We start from the raw sequence: 12,544 nt of genomic DNA on the forward strand, positions 1-12,544 counted from the left end.
CTTGCATCTTATGTTTTGGTGGGGCCACGCTCATCCAGGAAAATGGAGAGTGAAAGGGGTTTGGGTAGACTGAAGGAGAGCCACTTGCCACATATTATTCAGCCTCTTTTCTTTAGACACAGCATTTTTGTTAATAGTCTGGTTAAAAGGAGGGATCTAGTTAGGTTTCAGATCAAAAGTGATAAGCAAGATTTTGAAGGTGTGAAATATGGTAATGTCAATGTTAATCAATGTCAAAGGGAGCTGGCTAGCCCCTTTCTTGTTGGAGATGGCCATTGCCTGGTCCTTGTGGGACTGCTACCCACTTGTTGCAGGGGGAGTGAACAACTGATTCTCTTGTGGCTTTGAGAAATGTTAAGAGTGGCATCTGAGGGGAAATTATTAATTAGTGAGTATGACAGCTTTTTCTTCCCAGTGTTTGGATTTTTCATTGGTATTTTTGTATGTAGAGACATATTTGCTCTTCGATTCTGTTGCTTGCCTGTCCTTTACCACATCGGAAATATAGGATGTGAATCAGTGTCATTAATTAAAAGAGCTTGAGAACCATACTTCAGACCTCAAGCAACATCTGGCATTACTAAAACGCATCTGTATATTTGATTCTTCAATTGATAGCATATGCCAGGATTAGATCATCTCACGGTTTAGAAATCAACAGAAGCAACTGTTAGGCATACTGGGCAAACAAGCAGTGAAGAGGTCTCACAGGTACAGTTAGTTGCCTCTGGATCAAGGAGAAGGCAACAACTTTGGATCCACAGTCGGAATCCTCCGAACTTCAATGTCATTAGTAATTCCTTTTAGTGCTCTGAGCTTCTTACGTTTATGTTGATCCATTCACACACCTGAATAGTTAATTGGATTGGCATTTTGGGTGGTGGTGTGTGAGCAACTATTATAGAGCTGATGTGCACAGTATTAAATAAATACTGGGAGACACTTGGGCCTTCAGAACATGCACTGAAGACTACCACATGTGCTTATATCACATAAATGGTAAGTCATTTCATTGCATAATTATTTGCCTATTAATATCCCATACGTAGAAAGAGAGTTTGAGGAGGATAAAAAGAAGACATAGAATTACAGTAAGTAAGTGAAGGAGATGCAAGATATAAGTGGAACATTTACTTTTTTTAATGTTTTCTAGAACCTTAATTTCTTTATGTTGAGAAATTGAATACAATCATTATTCATCAAAACACAATTGTTAGTTTATCTTGTTGATCTTTCAGGGAATTAAAATATAATTTTCATAAAATAAAACATTTGCTACAGTCACTTCGTTTCAGTCAGATCTCTTAAAGTAATGGGCCCAGAGCAAATATTAAAATGATTCCTTTGTGAGTACATGCTGCATGTGTCCATATTGAGATCCAATAATAAAAAATACAAAAGAACACAGGTCAGGGAGCATCTCAGGAGAACACGGATAGGTGGCATTTCAGGTCAAGACTCTTCTTCAGACTGTGTGTATTAACCAGTATCTGCAATTCTTTGTTTCTACAAAAATATACAAGTTTTAAAAGGAAATTAAAGTGGAAAAAATTGGATCATTGGGTACTGCTTCATCGTGCCTTGATGTTTTTGAGTACTTCCAGAGTATGCCTCCATCCCAAGAACTCCTCCTGGTGGTTATGAAACCTCTCTCTTTAAGGTTGAATGACAATAACTAGAAGGACAGTCAGCATCAGCCAGATTAAAATGCCTGCCATCAAAACACCCGAAAACAAGGTGAACAAGAAAACTTAGGCCTTTGACACTGCACGCACTTCCAAATCCTAGAAACCCCTCGCATCACCAACACATAACCAGTCCAGTGTATGTACTATGAGCAACGTTGAGGGAGATCTACTGGAATTTAATAAGAAATAAACAGTATTGGAATAAACGGTAAAATAACTGATCGAACAATTGTTCAGAAATGCACCAATAACCTTCATGTGTATATTAACTTGAAAAACTGACATTCTAATTTAGCTTTTTGTGATTTTCCAAGATTTTTGTTGCTTTTTTGTTATCTATGTAGCTTTATACACCAGATTCACCAATTTCTTGTCCATCCTGTAGGTGCAGTGTTTGATGAGGTGACTCGTAAGGTTTTGGTTGTGCAAGACAAAAATAAGGTAAATTAAAAGATAATGCTTTTCCACATACTAGTGAAGCAAATATGAACATGTTCCAAGTAAAGGTTACTAATTAGGACATTGGCAAAGAGACCTGATCTTATACTGAACTTTTAATTGATTACTACCATTATACACTCTCTGAATTTAAATGTTCTCCCAAGCATTCCAATTTTTGACCAAATACATATCTGTGATATAGTCCCACCACCTGTCCCTCCAACTGTGCCTCCGCCAGCCCCTCTGTCGACCGATTACCGTACGCGGTCCGGTCGGGTTGTGCGACCACCAGTGCGTTTCGTGCCTCCGGTTCTGGGGGGGGGGTCCTGTGGCGGCTCCCAAGGGTCGGGCCATACCACTACCGACCCCTCGCCACGGGAATGGACCAGTCCAGGGGGGCGGTCCGGTACTACGTATATAAGGACAAGGTTTTGGGCGCAAAGTCATTCCGGCAGACTCGACCCGTCTGATAACCGAGGAATAATAAAACAGAACGTCCCGAAATACCCGGCTTCTCGCCTTTATTTCGGGCCTCTTCCGACGCGCCACAATATGGTCTTATGATATGAACCTGTATGCTATCTGGAAATTCTGTACACCTCACCAAAATAGGAATCAGTTAAACCTATTCATCATGACTTTATATATACTGAGCCTGCTGACGGGTTGCATTACAGTCTGGTACGGGAACTGTTCTGCCCGCAGCCACAAATCACTACAGAGAGTGGTGAAGACGGCACAACACATCACTGGCTACTGTCTCCCGGCCATTCAGGACATTTTCTACCCACGGTGCCTGCGGAAGGCACGCAGCATCATCAAGGACCACAGCCACCCAGCACGCAAGCTGTTCTCCTTGTTACCGTCAGGCAGACAATACAGGAGTATGGCTGCGCGTACCAGCGGACTTAAGAACAGTTTCTACCATCAGGCCATCAGGCTTCTGAACTTATAAACACATTTCAAATCATATATGTTGATTATTTTTAATATTGTCTTTTTACCTATTTTTAATATTGCCCTTTTACCTTACTAATGTCATTTTATATCTTATTTATCCTTGGAATATTACTGCTGAGGTGACCCGTTGTCTTGTCAAATACATTTCATTGTACCGTTGACCCTGTGCCAACCTACATATGACAAATAAATGTATTATTATTATACTGCAATTCATGTGATCGTCTACCATCAGATACATACCTACATTGTCAAGTTAGCGTTCAAATCAACAGATCTCTATCACAGCACTTAGCATCAAATTTTGAACAAATACACATGCTGATAACTGTTTACAGAAAGTATTGCACAATATTACTAAATGTATTTGTGCATTTTTACAATGAAGAGTCGCTTCCCAAAGCGGCCAACCAGGGAAGTTAAGGAGGATATTAAGTTGAAGGAGAAAGTTATATTGTGGTAACCGTTAGTCAATTGGATAATTTCAGAATCCAGCAAAGGAGAACTAAAAATGTAATCAAGAAGGAGAAAATTAGCCAGCCAGACACTAGCGAAAAGTCTAAATGCTTACAATAACAGCTTGTCCAAGTACATGAAAAGGAAGAGTGAACACAAGGGGAACATAACCCTGGAAAATAATAATGGAAACAAGGAAGAGACAGAGGTGGAGAACTGATATTTTGCAACACTCTTCACAGCAGAGGATACTATGCACATTACATTTGTATGAAAAATATGGGGGAGAATTCAATACCATTACCTAAGGATATGTATTAGGAAAACTACCAAGGATAAAGGCTATTAAATCCCTTGTACCTGAGGATGTACATCCCAGAATCCTGACATCATTGGCTACAGAAATGGATGAATTGGTTGTAATCTTTCAAAAATTCATAAATTCTGGAGGAGTCAAGAAGCATTGGAAAACTACCAGTATGATACCCTAATTCAATAAGGGTGGGTAGCTAAAAGCAGTTGATCATAGGCATGTACACCTAATGTCCACATTATTGGAAAAATGTTAGAATTAACTATTAAGATCTTAATCTGATTAGACAGAGTCAGCATGGTTTCATGAAGAGGAAATAATGTTCAACATGTTTATTAGCATTCTTCAAGGAACTGACAACCATGATAGATAGAGGGGAACCAGTATATATTTAGATTTTCAAAAGGTATTTGACAAGTTGCCACACAAAATGGAACTTTGCTTGCTATTTAGTAGGTAGCATATCAGCATGGCTAAAAGAAAACTTGGCCAACAGCGTGCAACAGGTATTAAAAAATGAGTCATTTTCTGGTTGACAACCCATAACCAGTGGAATGCAAAGGGCTCAGTGCTGGGATATATTTTCAATATATATTGGTGATTTAGAGAAAGTAGCAAATGTACTGCAGCCAAGTTTGCAGATGATTTTCTACGAAGGAGGGAAGACAAACTGGTGGAGGATACAAACAGTTTACAGAGAGTTATGGTTCAGTTAAGTGAACGGACAAAAAGGTGGCAAATAAAGTATATATAAAAATATGAAACATTCAGTCTACAAAGAAGAATGATAAAATTGGTTGTTGTTATTTTATTTTATAAATGGACAAATGCTGCAGAAAACTGCAACACAAAAGGAATTGAAATTCGTCATACATGATACACAGAAAGCTAGTATTCAGGTGCTGCAGATAAGAGGGGAGATTAATGGAATGCCGCCTTATAATCCAAGGAGGACAGACTCCAAAGTTTAGAAAGACTAGCAGTAAATGTACAGCACAATAGCGAAACTATGTCTAGGATACTGTTTACAATTCTGGTTACTTTATTAAAAGTAAGATATATTATCATTGGAGGCAATTCGGGTAATATTCTCCAGAATAATTTGAAAGATGGAGGGATCGTCTAAAAAGAAAGGTTAATAAGTTGGCCCTTAGAAGAATGAGAGACAATTTTATTGAAACATATTACATTCTTTGGGGATTTGCCAGGTCGGTATAATAGCAAACATTTACGATTTAGACCCAAGGCTTAGCTACAGGTTTTTAGTATTTGGCTGTAACTGTTTTCAGACAGTTTTCCCTTCAATCTTGCAAATAACTATGTCTGTTCAACTCTCATTACAAAGAAAATGATACTTAATTTGAACAGCAATTTTCTTGCCATATCTCTGGTTAAAATGACACAGACAACTTTGTGCAGCTTGAATCAAATGGATTTATCAATTAAATGTATGGAACTAATTTTTGAGAATTTGTCAACAACATCATTTAGATATTTAAGTGCAGGCTTTTAGTCGACTTTCCTTTTGGCCAAAGGCAAATGTAGAAAATAATTTGCCACTGGTAACTTTCCAATCTAACAACCTCCAGATTCCCCTCGTGTAGTAAAAACAGAAGCTTAATACACCTCTGTCTGTTTTGTGATGGAACAAATGCTAATAAAGATTTTGAAAGGATGTATTCACAGGCAAGCTGAGATATATTATTTCCTGCTACCAGCACAGGGGCAGAAAGAAAAGCCCTACAGGAACAGGCACCTACTATTCGGGAAGTAATAAGGATTTAACAATGTACTTTTTCAATGTTCAAGTGAAGTTACTTTAAACCTCACTTTGCAGGGCCCCAGTAAGTCTCGGGCAGTTTGGCAAACATGATCAGTATTTGGCAGGCAGCCTTCATTTACAGATACATTTTGTGCTTTTTTTAAAATGCAACGTACTCAGCTGACAAAGATCTTAAAAACATACTTGTAAAGAAATGTACCATTCTAACTGCATATCGATTTATAAATTGCCAATGAGACCGAAGGATGTTGTTGGCAATTTTCTGTGAAAAGTTATGCAAAATGATCAGTGTGTTTTGTTTTAAACTAATTAATTTTCAATTCATGGAGGCTAAAGTAGAGCAGCCTGATACGGAGCCCCCCAGACATTTTCTAGCAGAAACACTTATAAATCAAGTACAAGAAAATAAGATCCCAGATTGTTTTACACAATCTTATAGTAGGATTATGCAAATAGTTTACTTTCCATTTGAAAATCACTCACGGGACTTTAGTAGTGAGTTTACAAAACCCTTAACTATTGCAGGGGATACAATCCAGAAACAGCCACAAATCCTGAAAACCGCAAATACAATTTTGTACTTACTGAACAACAAAGTTAGCACCACTGTGCTTATTTGTAGCCTTGACACAAGGATGCATGTGCTGTTGAAACTAATCAACTGGCTTGTTACAGTTTTGTAAGAAGCTGCAAGGGTTAATAGCAGGACAGGGAAATCCCAACAGCAAGGCATCTGATACGGATTAGATCCTGGATCAACCCCAGGGATTGCAATAGAAAAAACACATTGAACATGATCGTAAATATAAAGTTTGTCCCAAACAGAGCCTCAACTGATCTGCTTTGGGGAATTGAGTATTCCTTTAAAACATCTTTATCGGCCCAAAGGTCCCCACTAATAAATGTACAATATTCTAATTATATATGTTATTTGGACATAATTGGAATATAAATGGTAGAGAGGGCAGGGTTGCAGATTCCCTCTACGCATAAAGGAGCTGTGTGTTCATGTTCAGCGTAGGTTTACTAGGTTAATTCCCGGAATGGCGGGACTGTCGTATGTTGAAAGACTGGAGCGACTAGGCTTGTATACACTGGAATTTAGAAGGATGAGAGGAGATCTTATCGAAACGTATAAGATTATTAAGGGGTTGGACACGTTAGAGGCAGGAAACATGTTCCCAATGTTGGGGGAGTCCAGAACCAAGGGCCACAGTTTAAGAATAAGGGTAAGGCCATTTAGAACTGAGATGAGGAAAACCTTTTTCAGTCAGAGAGTTGCGAATCTGTGGAATTCTCTGCCTCAGAAGGCAGTGGAGGCCAATTCTCTGAATGCATTCAAGAGAGAGCTAGATGGAGCTCTTAAGGATAGCGGAGTCAGGGGGTATGGGGAGAAGGCAGGAACGGGGTACTGATTGAGAATGATCAGCCATGATCACATTGAATGGTGATGCTGGCTCAAAGGGCCGAATGGCCTCCTCCTGCACCTATTGTCTATTGTAATCGGTGAATATTCTGTCTTTTCTTAAAACAAGCATTGAACCCTTCATTTCCAGATTTTTTTAAAATGGAATTCAGTTGGAGTAGTGTGAAATCTGCCCGGTCGGTCGGTCTCTTTGGGATGCGGGTGGTTGTGAATGTTGAGGACATAGTGGAGCTGGATGCTCTTGGCACTAGTTCTGTCAAGTTGCAGCTACACAGCAGCCTCATCGGGGGAGCTGTGCCATTGGGTTTTGACCATGAATTTATAAAACAGCAGAAGTTAACTTTACAAAATCTCTGGGTTCACTATGTGGATGTGGACATGCCATTGCGTATTTTTAAAACGGAGATTGATAGGTTCTTGATTGGTAAGGATTAGAACGGAGATGAGGAAGAACTTTTTCAGTCAGAGGGTGGTGAAGTTGTGGAATTCTCTGCCTCAGAAGGCAGTGGAGGCCAGTTCGTTGGATGCTTTCAAGAGAGAGCTGGATAGAGCTCTTAAGGATAGCGGAGTGAGGGGATATGGGGAGAAGGCAGGAACGGGGTACTGATTGAGAGTGATCAGCCATGATCGCATTGAATGGCGGTGCTGGCTCGAAGGGCTGAATGGCCTACTCCTGCACCTATTGTCTATTGTCTATTGTCTATTGTTACAAGAAGAAGACAGGAGCATGGGGTTGGGAGGGAAAAATAAATCTGCCATGATCGAATGGCGGAGCAGATTCGAGAGGCCAAATGGCTTAATTCTGCTCCAAAGTTTTATGATCTTATGATAACATTGTAATTGAAAATACAGAATAGAAACAGGCCCTTCAACCCACAGCACACGAGGTCAGGATTGAACTCAAGCGCTATGAGGCAGCAGCTCTCCCCAATGCACCATAGTGCCGCATGTTTTTAGTTCATAAGTTCTAGGAGCAGAATTAGACAATTCGGCCATTAAGTCTACGCCATTCAGTCATGGCTCAACCCCATTCTCCTGCCTTCTCCCCACAACCCCTGACACGTACAAATTAAGAATCTATCAATCTGCCATAAAAAATATCCATTGACGTGGCCTCCACACCCTTCTGTGCCAATGAATTCCACAGATTCACCACCTTATAACTAAAGAAATTCCTCCACATCTCCTTCCTAAAGTTATATCCTTTTATTCTGAGGCTATGGCTTCTGGTCCTAGATTCTCCCACTAGTGGAAACATCCTCTCCACATTCCCTCTATCCAGGCCTTTCACTATTCGGTAACTTTCAATGAGGCCTAAGCCTTCTAAGGAAGTTGGTGTGCTTTCCTGGCCATTGCTTCCATATGGCTGGTCCAGGACAAGTTGCTGGTGATATTTACTCCTACGAACTTGAAGCATGTCATGGCACTACATGATGGTATCGTTTGGGGACACCAAATGCAGATGTAGTGATGTCTGAGGAACTTTGACAGGTCTTCTGCATATTTATGTCTCAATATGGTTGAGAAGTCAAGTCTTTACTACCCTAATTCAAAAACAGATCATCTCACAATCAGACACATCAACTGTAAAGGAGTTGCAGACAAATCCTGAAACATTTATATCTCTTTAACAAGTAAAGAATATCAGGACATATAATTCCCACCACATTGCATGAGTGCCTGCCACCCTGCTGTACATAAATAGACAATAGACAATAGGTGCAGGAGTAGGCCATTCGGCCCTTCGAGCCAGCACCGCCATTCAATGTGATCATGGCTGATCAATCTACAAATGTACAAATCAAGTGATAAACATCTTGCTGAAAATCTGGAGTGGGTAGATGTTATTCCTCCATGTTTGAGGGAGGGGGGAAATGCTGGAAATTGCTTTTTTTTTTGTTGAAACTGCAAAATTGCTTTTTTTTTCTGAATAAAACCCTTGTAGCATACTTTATATCAACTAGAAGTGCTTAGTTTCAGAAAAGACAAATTATTAAAATGGCTTTTCAGATTAGATGCAGGGAGAATGTTCCCAGCACCTGAGGATTCAGTGATCAGCGAAATAGTTTCAAATCAGGAATGGTCCATTTGGGACTGAGATGTAGAGAAATGTATTCATCTTTGGAATTCTCTGCCTCAGAGGGATGTGAAGACTGAGAGATTGTGCTCATTCAAGAAAAAAGATCAATAGGTATCCGGACTTTGAGGGAATGCAAAGCTAGGTTTGGAGAATGGCATCGGGGTAGAAGATCAGCCATGGTCTTAATAAATGTGGCAATTGGAATTCAGTCTAGAGGATGAGAATGTAATGCATTTGGGAAGACAAAACAGACAAACAAATGTGTAGAGAAACAAAGAGGTACCAGGAGGTATCACAAAATGCTGGAGTAACTCAGCAGGTCAGGCAGCATCTAGGAGAGAAGGAATGGGTGACGTTTCAGGTTGAGACCCTTCTTCAGACAGATATCAGGGGGGGCGGGACAAAGAAAGGATATAGGTGGAGACAGGAAGACAGTGGGAGAACTGGGAAGGGGAGGGGAAGAGAGGGACTGAAAGTTAGAGAAGTCAGTGTTCATACCGCTGGGCTGCAAGCTGCCCAAGCGAAATATGAGGTGCTGTTCCTCGAATTTGCGGTGGGCCTCACTATGGCACTGGAGGAGGCCCATGACAGAAAGGTCAGACTGGGAGTGGGAGGGGGAGTTGAAGTGCTCAGCCACCGGGAGATCAGGTTGGTTAAGGCGGACTGAGCAAAGGTGTTGAGCGAAACGATCGCCAAGCCTGCGTTTGGTCTCGCCGATGTAGAGAAGTTGACATCTGGAACAGCGGATACAATAGATGAGGTTGGAGGAGGTGCAGGTGAACCTCTGTCTCACCTGGAAAGACTGGGTCCTTGGATGGAGTCGAGGGGGGAGGTAAAGGGACAGGTGTTTGATCTCCTGCGGTTGCAGTGGAAAGTGCCCGGGGAGGGGGTGGTTTGGGTAGGAAGAGACGAGTGGACCAGGGAGTTACGGAGGGAACGGTCTCTGCGGAAAGCAGAAAGGGGAGGAGATGGGAAGATGTGGCCAGTAGTGGGATTGGAGGTGACTGAAATGTTGGAGGATGATTTGTTGGATACGCTGGCTGATGACGTGGAAGGTGAGGACAAGGGGGATTCTGTCCTTGTTACGAATGGGGGGAGGGGAGGCAAGAGCGGAGCAGCGGGATATAGAGTAGGCTCTAGGGAGAGCCTCATATATAATGGAAGAGGGGAAGTCCCGTTTCCTAAAGAATGAGGACATCTCTGATGTCCTCGTGTGAAACACCTCATCCTGGGCGCAGATGCGGTGTAGATGGAGGAAATGGGAGTAGGGGATAGACTTTTTGTAGGAGACGGGGTGGGAAGAAGTGTAGTCCAGATAGCTGTGGGAGTCAGTGGGTTTGTGGTAGATGTCAGTCACTAGTCTGTCTCCTGTGATGTTGATGGTGAGATCCAGAAATGGTCCAAGTATATTTAAGAGCAGGATGGAAATTGGTGGTGAAATTGATGAAGTCAGTGAGTTCTGCATGAGTACAAGAGGTAGCACCAATGCAGTCATCGATGTAGCGGAGGTAGAGTTAGGGGATGGGGCCAGTGTACATCTGGAACAGGGATTGTTCGACATACCCGACAAAGAGGCATAGCTAGGGCTCATGTGAGTGCACCTCATATTTCGCTTGGGCAGCTTACAGCCCAGCGGTATGAACATTGACTTCTCTAACTTTAGATAGTTCCTCTGTCCCTCTCTTCCCCTCCCCCTTCCCAGTTCTCCCACTGTCTTCCTGTCTCCACCTATATCCTTTCTTTGCCCCGCCCCCCCTGACATCAGTCTGAAGAAGGGCCTCGACCCGAAACATCACCCATTCCTTCTCTCCTAGATGCTGCCTGACCTGCTGAGTTACTCCAGCATTTTGTGATACCTTCGATTTGTACCAGCATCTGCAGTTATTTTTCTACACAAGAGGTACCAGGAGGTAAGCTGTTTAAAGTAATGATACTCCCAGAATACTGAATATAGTTCTGTCCATCAGAGTGATAGCACCAGAGAGGGAACAGGGGAGATTTTCAAAGATGTTGCCAGGATACGAGAATCATAGCACTGAGGAGAGTTTGACTGTCCAGGGCTGTTTATTTGGAACATAAGACATAGAAGGGAGATTTAACCTAGATGCATTGAATTATGAGTGTCCACTCCGTGGGATAATTAGATATTTTCCCTCAACAGAAAAATAATGGGGGGGGGGGGGGATAGCAATTTTAATGAACTGTAAAAAACGTTAGAGAGGATTTGAGGACATTTTAATTCACTTGCAATTTATCAGGAGTCTGGAACTGAAAAGCCAATCAAGCAGAAGAACTCTCATTATTGGGAAAAGGAGCAGGATGAGTATTTGGCAACTCAAAAGCTACAAAACCATAGACCAAGAGTTGAAATTTGGTGTAGTTTATTTTTTGGATTAATAGACATAGTGGGCCAAATGGACCCAGTGCAGTACATTTCTGATTATCATGGTTTATCTCCATACTCGTTTTTATATTGATTTGGCCCTTTGTACAAAAGAAAATATTCCTTGCTTTATAGTTATCTGATCAATTTCAAAGAATTGTGACTCCATTCTCAGAAGCCCCAGTGCATTTCAGAGTTATTCACATTAGATTGCCACTGCCAAGTGTCCAGCCATATCACCTGTCTGTTGATGTATTATCAGTCTAGGTAAAAAAATAATTGTGTCACTTCAAAATAATACTCCCTTTGCCCTGTGTCACACATATCTCAAGATAAACAATGGTCCCATTAAAATTAATAGGTACTCTCTTCATCATTCAGGAAAAAAATCCATCTATTCTCTTAACCATTACTCAGTTATGACCCAGAGTTATAGAGTCATAGAGTCATACAACACAGAAACAGCCCTATAGCCCAACTTGCGTATGCTGACCCAGATGCCCCATCGACACTAGTCCCACTTGCCCACATTTGGCCCATACCCCTCTACCACCATTCCTTAAATTTCATATTTCATTTTTCAGGGTAAGTCCATTATTTTGTCAAATAACTTTTGGAAGTTCATTTTACAGTCACTTGAACGTAATATATTCATCAAATTATTCTATAATTAATTTTGTCCTTGCCAATAGTTCTTCTTAACATCTACTGCAGGAGCCATTTGTGTTTATTAGCTGTCTTAGCATATTATATCATTCTGTATCTTGCTGTATTATTTTTGGACACGGGGGTTGTCGTGAGATGAATACATATTTGGGCATAATGGGCATATATGGACTGGGACGAGCCAGAATTAGGAGTATAATTGGAAATGCAGAGACGTGATGCGTCAGACGCAGAGAAGCTGTGGTGGGATACAATTCTTACTAGACATTTGACGGGAGAAATACTAATCTGTTTGTATCATTACTTCAATAAACGACTAATTAAACTGAAACGTCGTGAAGATCTCTG

The 12,544-nt window shown here is 41.1% G+C and overlaps 1 protein-coding gene across 1 annotated transcript in view; it reads left to right on the forward strand.

Moving 5' to 3' along the window:
• nudt6 (nudix (nucleoside diphosphate linked moiety X)-type motif 6) overlaps window positions 1-12,544 on the forward strand; it is a 51,409-nt gene that overhangs the window by 27,521 nt on the left and 11,344 nt on the right. The window contains exon 3 of the mRNA XM_078405470.1: window positions 2,074-2,129. Within this exon, the coding sequence (XP_078261596.1) occupies window positions 2,074-2,129 (56 nt within the window). The remainder of the gene's footprint in view (window positions 1-2,073; window positions 2,130-12,544) is intronic.

The sequence above is a fragment of the Rhinoraja longicauda genome, chromosome 1, assembly GCF_053455715.1.
Source record: "Rhinoraja longicauda isolate Sanriku21f chromosome 1, sRhiLon1.1, whole genome shotgun sequence".
Classification (NCBI taxonomy): domain Eukaryota; kingdom Metazoa; phylum Chordata; class Chondrichthyes; order Rajiformes; family Arhynchobatidae; genus Rhinoraja; species Rhinoraja longicauda.